Below are 20,475 nucleotides of genomic sequence, written 5' to 3' on the forward strand. Positions count from 1 at the left end.
GATCTAGATACTGATGACGATTTAAATAGCGACGATTATGAATATGAAGATGAAGCCAAACTTGTTATATTCCCAGACCACTATGAAATAGCACTACCAAATATTGAGGAGTTACCAGCCCTGGTCAGTGAGTGTGCACGGCTGCTAGCTAGATGCGTGTGACTCTCTGTGTCAGGTGTGTGTGTGTGAATGCGGTGTGCGTGTGTGCGTGTGCGTGTGCGTGTGTGTGTGTGTGTGTGTGTGTGTGTGTGTGTGTGTGCTGGTCATAGGGGAGGCGGGGGAATGAGAGAGGAGGAGAGGAGTGAGCAGGAACTGCCGCAGGTTGCTTCTCTGTGAAGGGGGTCTTGCCGGGTGCCATTCGGTAGCCTTGGGCACGTGCCCTCACTGCCTGTCACTTCCTGCCTGTTTGGGCTTCACTGCTCACGGGCTGGCCTCCTCCAGGTGGACTGGCTTCTTGCCACCTGTGAATTATAGTCTGTTGCTTAGATCTTCAAATTGTGCAACCAGGTCTGCAGAGAGGGGCTGCCTCCAAGCTGAGGAGCACCTAAAATTTTTCTCTCTTCTGCATGTTGGCCTCCCGAGTAAAATTTTGTTTGGGAAACATGAAAGAGTTGCATTGAGAAGCAACAGCAGCACGATTATAAAAATAACAGCATATTACCAATTGTGGGTCTTCAGGAGCTTCGTGGTAATGTGAACCTACTTTTTAGTTTTGTTCCTTTGAGGACAAAGACTGCTTTCTAGGTTTTGGAATTTAGATTTAGTGGTGAGTTTTTTTTCTTCCCTTCCCTTCTCTTCTTTTTTTGTGGGGTGATTTTCCTCTTCCTGAACAACTTAAAGCTGGGGAGGCTGTGGTGGTGTAAGGAAGCCAGGGTCTGTTTTACTTTGATTCTTGAATCCAGTGGGGACCCAGACCATTTTCTTGTTCTTCCCACATCTCCTGTATTGTCCCATCCTTCCTTCCTGTGTTCTCTTCCCTTTCTTTTCCTCTTTTTCCCTTTTCCACTCCATTCCCCCTGACTTTTCAGAGCCTGATGGTAGATATAGCGATGTGGTCAGGAGTCTGGGTTGATAGAGTTAGACATGCCACTTCATTTTTTCCTGCCTCAATCTTTACCAGAACCAAAGCCAGGCCTTTTATTTTTTAAAAAAATTTTTTGGAGTATAGTCTACAATATTGTCTTAGATTAGTTTCAGGCGTACAGCAAAGGAATCAGTTATACGTATACATATATCCATTCTTTTTTCCTGTGGAGGCTATTACAGAATCTTGAGTAGATTTCCCTGTGCTGTGCAGTAGGTCTGTGTTAATTATCTGTTTTTATATGTAGTAGTGTGCATATGTTAATCCCAACCTACTAATTTATCCCTCCTCCCACATTTCCCCTTTGGTAACTGTAAGTTTGCTTTCGAAATCTGTGAGTCTTTTGCGAGTAAGTTTTTTTTTTTTGTATAATTTTTTTATTAGATTCTGCTTATAAGGGATATCATATGATATTTGTCTTTCTCTAACATTTTGCACCTAGCATGATAATCTCTAGGGCCATCCATGTTGCTGCAAATGGCATTATTTCATTCCTTTTTATGGCTAACATTCCATTGTATATATGCACCACATCTTCTTTATCCATTCCTCTATCAACAGACATTTGAGTTGCAATGCCAGGTCTTTAGGGTTCCAGATTCTCTGGATGTTGTATGACTCTGTATCTACAGCTCCCTGCTCACTGGCCCCTGCCAAGAGGGGACATTTGTGCTTGAAGTTCCCATGTCATTAGGGACCAGGTTTCCATCATTCAACCTCTTTTGCCTCTGACCTACTGTATACCTCACCATGAGACCATAGAATTGAAAATTGTGTGTACTTAGGTATTGTAGCTCTTTCCTCTATAATTTTTTTTTGTCTTTTGTCTTTTTGAGGGCCACACCCGTGGCATACGGAGGTTCCCAGGCTAGGGGTCTAATTGGAGTGTAGCTGCTGGCCTATGCCACAGCCACAGCAACACCAGATCCGAGCTGCGTCTGTGACCTACGCCACAGCTCACGGCAATGCCAGATCCTTAACCCACTGAGTGAGGCCAGGGATTGAACCTGCAGCCTCATGGTTCCTAGTCAGATTTGTTTCCTCTGCACCACGATGGGAACTCCTCCTCTAATATTTGATATAATGTATCCTTTTTAGTACCAAGTGTGCAGCTTTTATCAATGTGTACAGAATTAAGCTAACCTCTCCTTTCTCCAATTCCCTGTGTCAACTCCTACTGTTACTGAGGATAAAATATATGAGTGGACAAAATGGTCTTACCTCGTCCCATTACCTGATATTATATACTAAAGCTTATATCTGTATAAAACTGAGAGTTCTTACTGCCCTTAATATAACTCTTAAGTCTGCTGTCAAAAAAAGAAGCACATTGTGAATGAATGTCATGAGAAATGATTTTTCTCTCACTTATGAAGAACAGATCTTTATGTGAAAAAGTTAATAAAAGAGCATTTAAGTACTTTTAATTATTCTTATATTCAGAACATAATTCTAAGTGTGAACACTTTTATAAGAAAGTGAAGTGTTGGAGTTCCTGCTGTGGTGTGGTGTTGCCACAGCTGTGGCTCAGATTTGATCCCTGGCTTGGGAACTTCCATGTGCTGTAGGTGTGGCCAAAAAAAAAAAAAAAAAAAAAAAGAAAGAAAGAAAAAGTAATTGTCATAGAAATCTGAATCTAGCAAATATGTATTATAATTTTTTAAGGGCCACACCTGCAGCATGTGGAAGTTCCTGGGCTAGGGGTCAAATCGGAGCTGCAGCTGCTGGCCTACACCACAGCTCATGGCAATGCCAGATCCTTTAGCCTACTGAGTGAGGCCAGGAATTAAACCCCAGTCCTCATGCATACTAGTAGGGTTCAGTACTGGTGAGCTACAACAGGAACTCCAGAACTAAGAAATACTTTAAAAATCTTAAAAAAAAAAAAGAGGGAAATAATTGTTTGGAAGGCGAGGTGAGGAGATAGAAGGAAAAGCCTGGATTTATCTGTTGGTAACTGGTAAGATTTATCTGTATAACAGATGCTAGTTTCTAAAATTTCTTTTCCTGCTTTTCTACATTTTTGGTGTTTAATAATTCTATTTTTAAGCTTTTAAATAACAAAAATTATTGGGGACCAGATTACCCAATTGGGTGACTTTTGCATTGTTTCTTGAGTTTCTCAGCACAAAAAAAATTCAGTTTCAGAGTGGTACTCTATAAGTCTACCGGGAAGTTCAACCATAGTATCTGTGATTTAGAGGTCAAAGAGACATAGTAGGGACTCAGTAGGGAGCTTAGAACCTGAAATCCAATGCCTCATTTAATTAAATTAATTAATTAATTAATTAATTTGCTTTTTAGGGCCTCACCCAGGGCATATGGAAGTTCCCAGGCTAGGGGCTGAAATAGAACTGTAGCCGCCAGCCTTCACCACAGCCATAGCAACACCAGATCTGGGCCGCATCTTCAACCTACACCACAGCTCATGGCAACGACGAATCCTTAACCCCCTGAGCAAGGCCAGGGATGGAACCTAAATCCTCGTGGATACTAGTCAGATTAGTTTCTGCTGAGCCATGATGGGAACTCCCAATGCCTCATCTTAGACCTCAAGTAGTGGTGTGCTTGAACATATTTAGCAACCAGCTCCCCTGGGGAAAAGCCTTGCATTGTAGTTGCTGATTTTCGTGGTGTAAATCCTCCTTCCATGGCCAATTCCAGGCTACTGTCACTAAATACAGAGTTGGGAAGAGATGTGTAGCAGGACACCATCACATAGAGTTTCCACCATTCACATAATGTGGACATAAATGACCTCAGGAGCACGTGGATAATAGTTAAATAGGGTAACATAACTAGGAAGTGAAGAATTTTCAGTATTTGTTATTTTTTAAAAATATATTTAACTGTGAGACTGTATAATTTAATTTTTAATAATGGTTCTGTTTAACAGTCCTCTTGCAGAATTTCTTAAAATTTAACAATCAAGTCTGTGAGCCAGTTTGAGCCAAGTCCAGAACACCCTTGAACTTGAGATAATTCACAGTGTAATTAGAGGATAATGGATCCTGACCTTCAGCAATGATCCATAAAAAGGGCCTCTAAGTGATTTTAGATTTAGTCTGAAAACACTAGGTCAGTGTTTTATAGTGTCCCAGATGATTAAGGAAATTTTGTTGAGTGTCATCAGGAAAGATATTCAAAGAAAAGAGAGACTATTATATCCAAATAATGGTCAAGATCATTGTGCATTGCGAACCAGAATATTTAAAAAAGATCCAGTGGGATGGAGAAAATTCAGAGGAGGACAGGGAAGGGATTGAGGGAGTCAGTTAAACAAGGTTACAACAGGCCAGACTGAAAAGATTAGGATGTGTATCCAGAAGTGCTAAGGCAGCATGGCTCAAACCCATAAAGTCAGGAAGGCAGTAATGGTGAACTCAACCCTTTTCTAAGGGCATTACTGGAAGGGAATGGGAGATAAATTTTGATAATTGAAAGGAAAGGCTAATTATAAAACATTGCTTGTGGGAGATAATATTTTTTAAAAGGTTCAGAGGGGGCAAGACGGGGGATTAAGAGGTACAAACTACTAGGTATAAAATAAATAAGATACAAGGATGTAGGGAGTTCCCATTGTGGCTCAGCAGTAATGAACCCCACTAGTATCCATGAGGATGTGAGTTCGATCCCTGACTTCTCTCAGTGGGTTAAGGATCTGGCGTTGCTGTGAGCTGTGGTGTAGGTCGCAGGTGCAGCTCAGATCTGGCTTTGTTGTGGCTGTGGTGTCAAAGGCCGGCAGCTGCAGCTCCCACTGGACCCCTGGCCTGGGAACTTCCATATGTGGCCCTAAAAAGCAAACAAACAAACCAAAAAAGGATATAATGTACAGCACAGGGAATATAACCAATATTTTATAATAACTTTCAATGGAACATAAGCTATAAAATTATCAAATCACTATGTTGTACCCCTCAAACTAATATAACATTGTAAGTCAATTATACTTTGATAAAAACTTCTATCAAATAAATACACCCCACCCCCCAAAAAAAGATTAAAATGTCTTCATGAATGCCTGATTGCCTGATCTGTAATGGAGTATAAGCTTTTTGAGGGCAGGGACCTTTCCCTTTTCCTGACCATGCCTAGCCTAGCGTTGTCAGTTGATGGTGTTCAGTATAACCTTGGCTAGTTTTAAGCTGGAGAAGGATGGGATCTAAGGTTCTCAGAAGATCACTCTGGCTGCTGGGCAGAGAAGAGGGAGCAGGAATGGGAGAAAGGTGACTATAAGGAGGCTGCTGGATGGCCTTCCTGGTGAGCTGGGACAGTGGCTGGAATGAGGATGGGTGTGGCCAAAATCGAGCTGAGGTAGTTGCTAAATAGATTTTGGAGCTAGGGCTAATAGGACTTGTTCATGGCCTGGGTGGGGGTGGGATGGTAGCTGAGGGAACTTCCTCCATTGTCTTTGAATCAGTTCTGGGGTCAGTTGCCAGTGCTACCCAGAAGAAAATATTGGGCTTCAAGTTCAGCTAATAGTGCAGGATGCTGGTGATATAGGATACAACTTTCTATTAAAAGAAATTATTTTTCTGCTGCACCTGTGGCATGCAGAAGTTCCTGGGCCAGGGATTGAACCCATGTTATAGCAGTGACCTGAGCTGCTGCATTGACAACGCCACATCCTTAACCTGCTGTGCTACCAGGGAACTCCCTAGAATTAAAAACAAAACAAAACAGTTCAGTGGCTTTTATATTCAGAGTTGGGCTTTTATCATGACAGTCTCATTCTAGAATATTTTAATTACCTGTAGCCGTCACCTCTCAACCTCTCATCCCCCTAGCCTTTGGCAGTCACTAGTTTACTCTCTGTTTCTGGATTTGCCTATTCTAGACATTCCACATAAAAAGAATCATACGATAAATGATTGTATGATTGTGGCTGTTTTTTTTTTTTAATCTTAGCATATATTTTTAAGATTTATCCATGTTGTAGCATGTATCTGCTTCATTCCTTTTTATTGCTGAATAACAATTTATTGTATCAAATACAATACTTTATCCACTTATCATTAATAAGCATTTGGATTGTTTCTATTTTTTTGGCTCTTATAAATAATGCTTCTATGAACATTTGTGTATATGTTTTTGTGTAGACATGTATTTTTATTTATCATGGCTGTGTACCTAGGAGTGGAATTGCTGGGTAAGTCTGTTTAACCATTTGAGGACCTGCCAAACTATTTTCCAAAGTGGCTGCACCATTTTACCTTTCATCAGAACATGTTTTTAAAGAGAGCTAGAGGAGTTCCCGTCGTGGCGCAGTGGTTAACGAATCCGACTAGGAACCATGAGGTTGCGGGTTTGGTCCCTGCCCTTGCTCAGGGGGTTAAAGATCCGGCGTTGCCATGAGCTGTGGTGTAGGTTGCAGACACGGCTCAGATCCTGCGTTGCTGTGGCTATGGCGTAGGCTGTTGGCTACAGCTCCGATTCGACCCCTAGCCTGGGAACCTCCATATGCCGCGGGAGCGGCCCAAATAAATAGCAAAAAAAAAAAAAAGATAGAGAGCTAGAAATAGCTTATAGCATTAAGCAAATAGCACATGGGGTGAGAGGCTTATGTCCAGGATCAGTGGGGTTTGGGAGAAAGCAGAGTTTTCTCCTCCCCTGTGGTCAGTTGGTGCTAAGCTGGACATCACAGATTTGCTTATGATGTGGACTGATCTGGCACAGAGACATCTAGGGATGTCCCCGTCCAGGGTCACATTTGCACCAGATTAAGAAATGGAGCCATGCTGCTTGCATTCCATTCAAGTGCCCTTGACCACATGTCATTGTGTGATGAGTTGAGGATATTGGATATCTGGGTGTATATTTGTTAGGAGTGCTACACACCACTTGGGTAAATCCTAGGTATTCCTGTTGCTAATTTCACCCTTGTAAATTGTTTGCCTTATGCTTTCACTCTGCTTGGGCAGAGGTAGGCATTGTTAAATCTGACTCTTACGCTTCAGTTTACAAACTGGATTTGGTTCTCTGCTATCTTATGTCATTGTTAATGCTGCAAACTCCAGGCCAGGACAAAATCTAGCTAGACCCAGGGAAAAAGTGGTGGAGTTGGGAAACTTGGATCTTGTTCTCATGGTAACTGGGATTTTTGAATTTTCTTGAATTCAGCTATATTTATTAATAAACTTTAAAATTTATTTTATAGAAGTTGCCATTCTCTCAAACGGTTTTAATATATTACATCTGCATTTGTCTTACAGGTAACAATTGCCTGTGATGCAGTTCTCAGTTCAAAATCTCCATACAGAAAGCAGGACCCAGACACATGGGAAAATGAATTGCCAGTATCCAAATATGCCAATAACCTCACCCAGTTGGACAATGGAGTCAGGATTCCTCCAAGGTGAGGGTCAGGCAGCAAAATGGAACTTTGCCCCCTAAAACTGGCCAAAGGAATATTTATTTTTTCATATCTTCACTGGATTAGTGATTATATATTTTATCAGATGCCTTTTATTAAAAATAAGCTCAAATATTCTCTCTAGAATTATCTATACCTTTGGAGTAGAGGCTGACCATGGCCAGCCCACATGGCTGAACCAGTCCCCATCCTCAGGCCTCCAGTTGCAGGCACTTGCAGCTCTTTGCTTGAGATCTTTCTCTGCCTGCTGAAGCCAGGGACGCCAATGCTCGGGACAGCCAGAAACAGAGTTATGCTCCTTCCTGTCCTCCTGGAACAGCCCCCAACCTGTGACTATGGAGAGGAGGGATGAACTCCCTAGATCCCTACCCTCAGGTGGGGTAACTGTCCTGGAGTTCCGAGCGAGTCTGAGCCCCAGAGCCAGTGGGATCATCTGCTTGTTGACAGTCCCTGCACTGGTGTCTTGCCCTTGCAGTCCCTTCTCTCCCATACCACTCGCCCTGGAATCACCTACAAACAAACTAATTGCATTCAACTTTTCATCTCAGAGCCTGCTTCTAGGGGAACCCAACTTAAAAAACTCATAGTGGGGAGTTCCCGTCGTGGCTCAGTGGTAATGAGCCTGACTAGTATCCATGAGGATGTGGGTTCCATCCCTGGCCTCGCTCAGTGGGTTAAGGATCCAGCATTGCCATGAGCTGTGGTGTAGTTTGCAGATGTGGCTCGGATCCCATGTTGCTATTGCTGTGGTGCAGGCTGGCAGCTACAGCTCCAATTCGACCCCTAGCCCGGGAACTTCTATATGCCGCAGGTCCGGCCCTAAAAAGCAAAACAAAACAAAACAAAACAAAAAACAACAAAAAAACTTACAACGGTCTTTGGTTGTCGCATTTGCCTGGAATGCTGTGTAGGCTACATTAGTGCCTCCTGGAACTAGATGCCAGTGTGTTTCCTGTGGCAGATGCTAGAGAGACTGAGCAGGAAGGTTAGGAATGTGTGATCTGGTTGAACCCTAACTGGACTGCATACCTGTTCTGTGTTGTCTTCGGGAAGGCATGATATCTCTGGGTCTCTTTTTCCCGAGGTAATGGTGATGCTGAAGAGTTATATTTGAATTAAGTGATAAAACTTCTGTAAAGCACCTGGCATACACCCGACATTTAACTTTCAGTTCAGCCATTTTCCTTTCTACTTGATTTAGATGGTCAGGGTAGTAGAGTTTTATTTAAACTAGTCTTACTATGTACATGTGGGTGATGCTTTAGAACTTTAGATGTTTGTACACATGGGGTCTTTAATATTTTAAGCTTCCTCAGGCTCCACTGTCCTTCATGTAAGGAATTTTAAGGGAATGACCTTCCTTCCTACCCTCAGGTTCTTTGTCAGTTTTCTAAAGTAAAAGAGCCATCTCGAAGAATCTGGGAGGGGCTGGCCCTGATTGGGGTGGCTGGCAGGGTATTGAGTGGTCCTGCAGCTCTGGAAGGCTCGCGGTTATTCCACTGACCATTTCCTGTGACCACCGTCTCTCCTGCTGCACCTCCCACCCCCACCCCCCGCCACCGCTGAGACTCTCCATTTTCCTAGGTGTAAATTTTCTACTCACACCTTAGGCTCTGGCTGTGCTAATTGCTCTCTGATGACTTTCCAGTGGTTGGAAGTGTGCCAGGTGTGACCTGCGGGAAAACCTCTGGTTGAATCTGACTGACGGCTCCGTGCTGTGTGGGAAGTGGTTCTTTGACAGCTCTGGAGGCAACGGGCATGCACTGGAGCATTACAGAGACCTGGGCTACCCTCTAGCTGTGAAGCTGGAAACCATCACTCCTGATGGGGCAGGTGAGTGAGCCTTTACCAACTTGGGCCCTTGCAGTGACTCTCTCTTAATTTAACCAGTGCCTTAATCTCTGGGGTTGGAGGGCGTAGGCTCTGGACTCAGACGGCCCAGGTTTGAATCCTAATTCTGCCTCTCGTTAGCTGTGAGGGCTTGGGTGAGTTTTCAAGTCCTTCTAAACCTCAGGTCCCTCATCCTAAGGATAATCATGGTACCTCCCTCGAAGGTTTATTAAGGTTGCATAAGCATCTAGCCCAGTACACACAGTAGAGTCTTGATAAAAATTCACAACTATTGTTAGTATCTTTCTGTGTCTCTCTTGGCTAAGAGGACAGGAGTAGGAACCAGGACTCATGAAGTGAACATGCATAATCAAATCTACCGTGATAATAGTAGGGGGAAGTCCTAGCATTCACTATGGGGATTAGTATCATTTTAGGTGCAAATGGATTCATGATGGAGAAGATGGGTTTTGCAGGATACTCTGTATGCAGAGTCCCTGACATCAGCAGGCAGTGATGGTGTCCAGCGCAGCAAAGGATTGGGAGTTGTTCCTGCTTGTTCTGTCAGCTTCAGAATTGGTTCTCTTTATGCTCTCACATTGCATGCTCTAAAAGGTTAGCTTTTGGCCATGTTTGTACAGTTAATTCCTTTTCCCATTTGGTAAGGGAAAAGGGAAATAATATCAGGGTCCATAATGAGAAACTTAAATACTGAGCAGTGCCCATAAGAACCCATCATCTGGAGTTCCTGTTGTGGCACAGTGGAAATGAATCCGACTAGGAACCATGAGGTTTCAGGTTCCATCCCTGGCATCGTTCAGTGGGTTAAGGATCTGGAGTTGCCGTGAGCTGTGGTGTAGGTTGCAGTCACAGCTCAGACCTGTGTTGCTGTGGCTGTGGCATAGGCCAGCGGCTACAGCTCTAATTTGACCCCAAGCCTGGGAACCTCCTTATGCCGCAGGTGCGGTCCTAAATAAAAAAAAGAACCCATCATCTAAGCATCACTGAAAACATTTATGAAGCACAGACCTTGGTCAGTCTTTTCCATCTGTCCAGGAGTTAGTCTCAATTTCTTCTTCACTTTAATGCAGGATGATTTTTAAAGGAAAAATACAAAGTCTTTTGTCTTCTTCTCTGTTATCTTTTTGTGACTGCATTAGCCTGCTTCAAAGTTAATTAGTAAAGATGTTTCCAATATATATGGTATTCTCATACCATACTTGTCAACCATGCACTTGCCATTAAACTGGTTTCATTTCTCATTTGTTTTGTAATTGAGGAATGGCAGTTAGGTCACTTCAAGTTTCTTTTAATTCACCTTTGGGGAATTTTCCTACTTCCAAAGTTTGCTGGACTTGCTTTAACTCATTAGAGAAAAGTAGCTGCAAGAGTCCCAGGCATTGGTGACACAAATTTTCCCCTCCAGCAAATAAACACAAGCCAGGTCGAATCCTGAGCCTTCCAGGATCTGAAGAGGAAATTCAGGACATGCAGTTGGGTTCAGGCTTATAGCAAAGTGCTTATAGGTCATTGCTATGTCGAATGACTGCTGTATGTGGTAACCATCATTGTTCTTGTAGGGCCTACACAGAGAAGGGTTTGTAATGTAGATATTCTGCTGGGTACAATTGCATATTCAGATGTTTCTACTTTCAGTGCTGTCTTAACGTTGCCTTTTTTTTTTTTTTTTAACTTGAAGTATGGTTGGTTTACAATGTGTTAGTTTCGGGTGTACCCCAAAGTGATCAATTATACATTTACATATATCCATTCTTTCTCAGATTCTTTTCTATTATTAGGTATTTCTATTATCCCTGTGCTATATGGTGTGTTCTTATTATCTGTTTTGTATATAGTAGTGTGTATCTGTTAAACTCAAATTCCCAATTTATCCTTCCCGCCGCCTTTCCCCTTTGGTAACCATAAGTTTGTTTTCTATGTCTGCGAGTCTGTTTATGTTTTGTAAATAAGTTCATTTGTATCATATTTTAGATTCCACATATAAGTGATATCGTGATATTACCTTTCTCACACTGACATCCCTTAGTATGATAATCTCTAGGTCTAACAAATGGCAATGTTTAATTCCTTTTTCTGGATGAGTAATATCATGTAGTGCTTGGATAAGAGCAGTCATTGTTAAGGCCAGCTTTCTGAACATCCTATTCAAGACTACAATTGTTTGTATATGGGGCTCTGTTCTAAAATTTCAGTTGAGTTATGTCTTATTTGTCTTTGAGTTCCTAACAAAATCTGACACATAGTAGGCATGAATACTTTTGAGTGAACCAACTGGTGTAAGTATTTAAATAATTAGATTCTATTTAAATGTATGCTAATAATAAAGGCAGGGATTAATTCTATTCTCTGTGTAACTTTAATTTTCCAAAAGCCTTTTCTTTCTAGCACGAAACTTATTTTCAAACTGTGATTTAGAGTTGCTCTAAAGTTTCTTTCGTTTCATCTTGGGGAGGGGGAGTTTTATATTTGCCCTTTGATTATAGACATCATGTCTCACAATTTGGGTATTTCTTTTCAGTCATTTTTCTCTTCTAAGGCCTTGATTAGTTCTTATACAAACACACACACACACACAGCTTGTATTTTTACAAAAATTTGAATCACACTGTTTAAAGTTTTATTCCTTGTATTCTCTATTTAACATTAAACTATATCTTTCCTTGTCATCAAATGGTCTTCAGTATCCCATGATAGTTCTATAAATCATTTCACTATTCCCCTGAGTTGTGAGTTCTTACAGTTTTGCTGTTCTGATGAACATCTTTGTACGTGTGCAAATCTTTGAGGGTTCGTCTAATAATTTTTTTTTTTTCCATTTTTGCTGCCCCCAGGGCAATGGAGCTCCTGGGCTAGGTATCATATCTGAGCTGCAGTCATGACTCAAGCTGCAGCTGTGGCAACGCGGGATCCCTAACCCACTGTGGCAGGCCGGGGATCAAACCTGAGTCTCAGTGCTCCCAAGATGCCACCAATCCCATTGTGCCACAGTGACTTTTTAGGAACAATACCTATGAACAAAGGGTTGAACATTTAAAATTTTCAGTTGCTGAGTTTCTCTTTTAAACAGCCATAGTAATTAATGTTCCCTCTAGAACTGTATAAGAATACCCATTTTTACATAACAATCTTTGAAATTTTGGGTATTCAAAGTTTGTACAAAACCTTTGGTAATCTGTTATCATGTTTTAATTTCTTTCTTTCTCTCTCTTTTTTTTTTTTTGCTTTTTAGGGCTGCACCTGAGGCCACATGGAGGTTCCCAAGCTAGGGGTGTAATCGGAGCTGCAGCTGCTGGCCCACACCACACCCACAGCAATGTGGATCCGAGCTGTGTCTGTGACCTACACCACAGCTCACGGCAATGCTGGATCCTTACCCTACTGTGCAAGGCCAGGGATCAAACCTGAATCCTTGTGGATCCTAGTCAGGTTCTTTAACCATTGAGATGTGAAGGGAACTCCCTTGTTTTAATTCTTTATAGTGAGGCTGAACATTTTTCATAGTATTTTTGGCTGTTTGTAGTTGTTTTTGTCAGTTTCTTAGGCTGATTTTCTAGTAGGTATATATTTAGGTGTTTTTGTTTTGTTTTAGTGAGGCAAATAAAATGTTCATTGAGAGAGAAGAGAGAAGATAGGTGTGAAGAAAGCACCGTGGGCTGCCAGGGGGCAGAGAGACAGAGATAGATAGACAGAGAAAGAGAAGAGTCTTTTTGGTTTTTAAAAACTCCTTGACTATTAAAAATATTAACCCGTTATCTGCCATAATTAAGTTTTTTTCCCTTGGTAGAAGAGAGAAAACTTTTAAGGTTTTCCTTATTATGTAATTGAGAGCATTTGAATAAATATTCTTTTTTTTAACCATAGAAAGTATAAAACACTGGCAAAAGCCATGTAGAACCTGAACCCATGAGGGTTCTTGAATTCACTTAGCTGAAAAAAAGTTCGCTTTTTGAAAATAGATCAGTATTTGATTCCTATTTATCTTGCACAGAGTTGGTTTTAAGGCAAATAATTATTTTCGGTCTAATTATCATTTCTTATTAGTTTATGGGAGGCATTGATTTTATTTTTGTTTCTTTTAAATCAGTGTAATAGATTGCTCCTTGTAGCTTATTGTTGATGCAAAAGCCAGTAAGTTAATGAAAACATGCGTAAAGTTTCCTTAAATGTCTGGTGATGGGCCTTGTGGATGTGGAGGCCCAGGAGGGCAGGGGGAACCTCTGTCTGGGGGGTGGGGTGGCCACCTCCTGAGGAAGGTACCACTGCTGAGGATGTGTCCTCCATCCTCTGTGGGCTCCTGAGGCGAATTCAACTCATAGGAGACAGAGTCTCAAAGTCAGGGCGTTGATTTTTTTAGTTTCTAATGAGAACCACAACTGCCTGTAAGTGGGATGTTTATGTCAACTTGACCAGTACATTCCTTCCCTGTGGGAAGATGAATTATATTTAGAATATTGCTTAGTGAACATGGAATCCAAAGCAGGTTGTGAACTCAAATATTTAACGGTCATGTGATCTAATCACCCCGGTGTCCTTCTCCCCAGTAAGGATATACTTGTTCAGAGAGACACTCCTTCTCATCTTGAGGTCTCAACCTAGACTTAGTTCTTCCAGAAAGCCTCCATCCCCCCAGGCGAGGCCATCGTGGTGGCCTGGTAATAAAAGCGGGCCCCATATCAAATGCCGCTCTGAGTCCCCATGGTACAGCAACAAACAAAGAAACAGATCTCTGTACAAACAAACCAAAAGCTTTTCTCTGTGGGAGGAGATGTTCATTTGGCAGAGCAAGGATGAAGTTTGTGGTGGGAAGGGAATGAAGAGGATGGGAGACAGGAGAGGATGTTGTTTTCTTTCATCGTGAAAATGAGTTCACCTGAGAAGTAGCCTCAAAGCTTTGGTGACGGCAGGAGAAATTGCCTGTCCCAGCGGCCCCTGCCCCAGCCCAGCGTCATCTCAAGGCAGTTTTCCTTCTTTGGTCATCTTCACCTCTGACCTGAGCATCAGCCCAAGAGTTTGGAATCTAAGCATTGACTACTTCATTTAATTTTTTGTTTTGTTTTGTTTTTTTTTTTTGCTTTTCAGGGCCACATTTGTGGCATATGGAAGTTCCCAGGCTAGGAGTTGAATTGGAGCTGCAGCTGCCAGCTTACACCACAGCCACCAGCAACGTGGGATCTAAGCTCTGTCTGTGACCTGCCCCACAGCTCACGGCAACGCCGTATCGAGGCCAGGCTTGAACCCGCATCCTCATGGATACTAGTTACCCTTGAGTCACAACGGGAACTCCCTGTTTTGTTTCATTTGGTCCTCCACTCCCCAACCCATGGCCTTCATTTTAGTTTTGACCTGGCTTGTGCCCCACCTGCGTGCCTCTGTAGCACCTCGCACGGCTCCATTGCGACACTTTTCACAAGATCTTGTAACTGCGTTACCCCAACCCCTGACAGCAGGGCCTGAGCCCACGTTTGTTGCTATATCTGTAGCATCCAGCCTAGCCCCTCACACATGGCAGGAGTAAACAGTGGAGGAAAACAGAAACACCAATAAAGTTTGTTTCTTTACCTTTTTTCTTTTTGTTCTTTTTTTGCTATTTTATTGACATCTCTTTACTCTTACTTGTTTTCCTTTTCTGACCACGGTCTAGGTTATGTCTGGCCTGAGAGTTACACTGTCTGCATTCATTTTGTGTTTGGTTTTCTAGATTAATTGCTGGAGTGCTCTCTTAGTTTTCTTCTTGTCTGTGGCAGATGCTCTATAGGTATACAAATATGAGCTCATGCTGGAGAGATGCAGTTTGGTGGATGGATCACATTTATAATGGAGAGAAGCATTTCTCATCCTTTCCTCTCTGGCTTATGGCTTGGTGTTTGACCAGGAGTTCTGTTCTTTTTTCCATGTGAGCTGTGACAGCAGAGCAGTGAAGCCACTTCTCTGGTTCTGTTAGTCTTTAGTCTTTCCAAACACAAGATCTTTACCTCTCTCTCCTTCTGCTTTCCTAGGTGGGAATCTGAGGGCGGGATTTGGACTTCTGCCATTTTCCGGGGCTTAGGAAGAGAGCCTAAAGTCACATGAAGTAAACCATTGCCAAGAAGACATCTGTTGAGGTCTTTTATAGCAAACCAGTGTTCTTATAAGAATGTTTGAAATAATAAAGTTAAAACTTGTGAGGACAGGGACCCTGCTTATCTTATTTAATATTAAATTTGGAAAAAAAGGCAAAAGACTAAAAATAAACTTTTCTGTTCAGAGATAAGAAATTATTATTTTTATATAGTTCCTTATGGAGTCTCAGTCTTTTTTTTTTTTTTTTTTTTTTGCTTTTTAGGCCACAGTAGCGGCACACGGAAGTTCCCAGGCTAGGGGTCAAATCGGAGCTGCAGTTTCCGGCCTACACCACAGCCACAGAAACTTGGGATAAGAGCTGCATCTTCGACCTACACCACAGCTCATGGGAATGCCAGATCCTTAACCCACTGAGTGAAGCCAGGGATCAAACCTACATCCTCATGGATACTAGTCAAGATTAATTTCTGCTGAGCCATAACGGGAACTCCCTGGTGTCTCAGTCTTGGTGCAAGTTGCAGTCTTCATCACTATTTTCTTTTTCGATAGTTAGTTTTGTAACAGTGCATATATTATTTTCTTTTTGATTTTTTGTTTTTTTTCGGCCGTGCCTGTGGCATACAGAGATTTGAATCTGAGCCATGGCAGCAACCCAAGCCACAGCAGTGACAATGCTGGATCCTTAACCCACTGGACCACTAGGGAACTCCTGCATATACTATTTTCTAACCTGCATATCACATCAATGAGTTATTCGTGCTCTAAGCCTTTTCTTTTATCTTTTCCCTTGTATGGATTTTTCCTTGCTGTCCAAGGCTTGAGTTGTCATTTAACTTGAAAGAATGACTGGTTTCCTTCTAAAGTAAGTGTAGTTACTCATAAAATTCTGCTTGGGCTATTCTTAGGGGAATCTTTTTGTGAACTTCCTAATTATATTTCTTAGTGCCACCTTTTTTGTTTTTTGCTTTTCAGGGCTGCGTCCATGGCATATGGATGTTCCCAGTCTAGGGGTTGAATCAGAGCTGGAGCTGCCGGCTTACGCCACAGCCACAGCAATGCCAGTTCTGAGCCGTGTCTTCAACCTGCACTGCAGCTCACAGCAATGCTGGATCCTTAACCCACTGAGTGGAGGCCAGGGATCCAACCTGCATCCTCATGGCTATTAGATTTATTTCCTCTGAGTCATGACCAGAAGTCCAGCTCCACCTTTTTTTTAAGTCACCGTGGGAGTTGGGGAGAGTGATACCTGATGCAATGCTTATTTGCTACAATAGTTTCAGACTAAGACCTGACTTTGCTAAGCTGAAGTTGGAAATAAAGTGTTTCCCAATGGAACATGTATAAGGATTTTCAGCCTGAGTCTCCTTCAAATTTCTTTTCTTTCCTTTCTTTCTTTCTGTCTGTCTTTTCAAGGCCGTACCTGGGGCATATAGAGGTTCCCAGGCTAGGGGTCTAATTGGAGCTGCAGCTGCCAACCTAGGCTAGAGCCACAGCAATGTGGAATCCAAGCCATGTCTGTGACCTACACCACAGCTCACGGCAATGCTGGATCCTTAACCCACTGAGTGAGGCCAGGAATTGAACCCGTAACCTCATGGTTCCTAGTTGGATTTGTTAACCTCTGAGCCACGCTGGGAACTCCCAAATTTCTTTTCTATGACTGTATGTCATTTATAAATTCTTCATGATTGCCAAGTTTAAGGATCACAGTTCATTTTTAGATTTCTTGTGTGTTACTCAACTAAACTGTTTTTACCATTGGAGTAAGAAGTAACATTTTACTGTGTCTGACCAAAATCATGTCATATTTTGAAGCAGTTACTCCCTAGAGATAGAAAGTTTTAATTTCTCACCATGTGGAGCCTGATGGCTTAAGAACCATAGAATTCTATGTGATTTTCACTTATTTCAAACTCCTTGAACAATGCCAAGTTTACATTTCTAGCAATCTTATTATGTTCAGTTGGGGCTCTGATAACTAGAGGCTTAAAGTCTCGAGTCTTCAAACCATCTCACTAGTTAATAATTACCAAAGTTAAAGTACTCAGGGAGTGTCATTTTCACTTTCTAGTCAATATTTAAGTGGTATTTTCCTGTCACTGGTCATAGGTTAAAAATACTGTTGATGTATTTATTTCAAATTATTAGTTTGAAGAATTTTGTTGGGGTTTTTTTAGGATTTAGATTTTTTGTAAGTATTTTCTTAATTGGGCTGGGGATTTTGTTTTTTGTTTTTGAGAGTACTGAATTATATTTAAAAGAGAATATAGATGAAAGCTGCTATTCAGCAAGTTAAAATGGGCCCTAGGGGAAGAGGGAGAGAAGAGAAATCTATACAATGTTTAATCTAGTTTTTTTTTTTTTTTTTTTTTTGCTTTTTAGGGCCACACTCGCAGCATATGGAGGTTCCCAGGCTAGGGATTGAATCAGAGCTACAGCTGCGGGCCTACGCCAGAGCCACAGCAGTACCAAATCTGAGCTGCCTCTTCGACCTACCCTGCAGCTAATGGCAATGCCAGATCCTTAATCCACTGAGAGAGACCAGGGATCGAACCTGTATATGCGTGGATACTAGTTGGATTTGTTTCCGCTGAGCCACAATGGGAATTCCCACAATGTTTAATTTATTAATAATAGAAAGACTGGCTTTTGTTGGATGGCGGTGAGTCTCCATGTATCTGGGTTGAAGTCAGAGGGTCACCACAGTTCCCGTTTGTTACTTTTTTCCTCTTCCTGATGTTGTTCCAGAGAGCAGGAGACTCCTTGAACAATCTATCCTTTACTGTCCTAATGAATAATATCTTTATATCTAGTTTCAGATTTTGTTTTTCACATTTAGGAGTGGGAGTTCCCTGGTGGCCTAGCAGTTAAGGATCAGGCGTTATCATTGCTGTAGTCAGGTCACTGCTGTGGCACGGTTGCGGTCTCAGGCCTGGGAATTTCTGCATGCCTCAAACGAGGCCAAAAAAAAGAAAGAAATTTAGGAGTGAAGAAATTGTGTTTTTTGACTCTCCAATCCTGTTACTGGCCTAGGATGGTGCTTTACTGAGTGTTTTGGTCTCCTGAGAGATCTGAGGAAATAGTCTGTTGCAGAGGAAAAAGGACTGGACCAGATTCAGAATACTTGGGTTCTCGGCCACGTGGGGGATTCGAGGCAAGTGATCTAACTTTTCTAAGCCTCATTTCCTCATCTGCACAATGGGTCTGAAAGTGTTTCCCTCTCCCGCATTGCACTGCTGTGAGGTCAGATAAGGCTGTAGTTCTGATAGCTTTTTTTTTGCCATGGCATTTGGAAGTTTCTGGGCCAGGGATGAACCTACGCTACAGTGGTGATCTGAGCCACAGCAGCGACAATGCTATACCCTTAACCTGCTGTACCACCAGGGAACACCTCAGATAGCTTTTGAAAACTCTAGGCTGGAGTTCTCGTCGTGGTGCAGCAGAAATGAATCCGACTAGAAACCATGAGGTTGCGGGTTCAATTCCTGGCTTCGCTCAGTGAGTTAAGGATCCGGCGTTGCTGTGAGGTGTGGTGTACGTCGCAGGCGTAGCTCGGATCTGGTGTTGCTGTGGCTGTGGAGTAGGCCAGCAGCTGTAGCTCTGATCGGACCCCTACCCTGGGAACCTTGCAGGCCGTGGGTGCACCCCTAAAAAGACAAAAGACAAAAAAAACCAACCAAACAAACAAAAAAAACCAAAAAAAAAAAAAAAAAAAAGAAGAAAACTCTAGACAGTGCTTCTCAAATTTAGCTGTGCATATGGGGATCTTGTTAAAGTGCAGATTCTCTTTAAGTCTGGGTGGTGGAGGGCTCAAGTTTCCGTGTTTTTCTTCCAGCTCTCAGGTATGCTCCTACTTTCGATCATACCCCACCTTTGGGGAAGGCAGGTTTGGTCTAAAGCATTCTGTTGTCAGATGGGAAATGAAGGTCCTGAGGAGAGAAGCCACCCAGCTCACAGCCTCCCCACCCCAGTACATGGTGAAGGGGTTACGATGAGGCCAACATCTGACCCTCAGGCCCCAGGGGAGGGGGAAGGGCAGGGCCTGGGGCAGGGGGTGGGAGGCTACCCTTGTTACCGTGATGTACAGACAGATGTGCTTCGAGGTGGACCTGTTTGGGAAGCACCTTGATCTTCACACATCTCTTATCAGCTCTGTGAAGTATGGGCATTCAAGTAGGAAAGAGGGAATGGGGGGGCAGGTGGAGGTGGAAGGGGGTGAGGTGGTAGGTCTGAGACCTTCCCTAGAGAGGGTTCCTTGGGCAGAGTTTGGTTTTGTCCTGGACCTCACACCCCTGTCCAGCCATTTAGCTGCCCCAGGGCCTGTGTGTTCTCGGTTCCTCACAGGTTCTCCCTGCCATGGGTGGATAGTGTCACCCTCTCCTCCCTCACCCTCTCCTCCTTCTGAACCTATATAGTTATGCCACTGGATCTGGGTTAGAAAAATCAGAGTTAGGCACTTATATTTGTCAATTTTTTTGTGTGTGTGCCTGCTGCACGTGGATGTTCTTGGGCCAGGGATCGTACCTGTGCCATAGCAGCAACCCAAGCTGCTACAGTGACAATGCCAGATTCTTAACCTGCTGCACCACAAGAGAACTCCTATATTGGTCAAATTTTAAATGATTTTCACTTTAGACACTGTTCTTTTTTTCTTGTTTCAGAAAACCTTTAAAAAATTACTTTCTGAAATGTCAAAAGAATTGGGTTTATTTACAAGAACACCTCTTTATATTGCTTATCGTCTGTTGTCCCTCCTGTTGAAACTCACAGAGGTTTTGTATTGTTCATGGATACATCCCAAGCCGTGCTCAGTTGGTGCTCAGTAAGTATGTGTTGACTATCGAATGACTGGATGGCAGATCTCAGTGCTCATTTTCTCTTCATCCTCCAGATGTTTATTCTTTCCAAGAAGAGGAAGCTGTTTTGGATCCTCATTTGGCCAAGCACTTAGCACATTTTGGAATTGATATGCTTCATATGCACGGGGTAAGAAAGTCCTCTTTTGTCTCTGTTCCCCCCTTTCAGGGAAACTGTGGTTTATTTATGTAATTCCTATCACACAGATCCTCATCGTATAGGTTTTAGGTTTTAATGCTTGCATTTACTT

At 42.5% G+C, this 20,475-nt stretch overlaps 1 protein-coding gene across 2 annotated transcripts in view; it reads left to right on the plus strand.

The window, feature by feature from the left end:
- Window positions 1–20,475, plus strand: part of USP13 (ubiquitin specific peptidase 13 (isopeptidase T-3)) — a 126,872-nt gene that overhangs the window by 42,064 nt on the left and 64,333 nt on the right. For both annotated transcript variants that reach the window (XM_021071212.1, XM_013982225.2), the window contains exons 4-7: window positions 2–123; window positions 7,297–7,439; window positions 9,106–9,290; window positions 20,260–20,354. In XM_021071212.1, the coding sequence (XP_020926871.1) occupies window positions 2–123; window positions 7,297–7,439; window positions 9,106–9,290; window positions 20,260–20,354 (545 nt within the window). The remainder of the gene's footprint in view (window position 1; window positions 124–7,296; window positions 7,440–9,105; window positions 9,291–20,259; window positions 20,355–20,475) is intronic.

This window comes from Sus scrofa, chromosome 13, assembly GCF_000003025.6.
Source record: "Sus scrofa isolate TJ Tabasco breed Duroc chromosome 13, Sscrofa11.1, whole genome shotgun sequence".
NCBI classification, from domain to species: Eukaryota; Metazoa; Chordata; class Mammalia; order Artiodactyla; family Suidae; genus Sus; species Sus scrofa.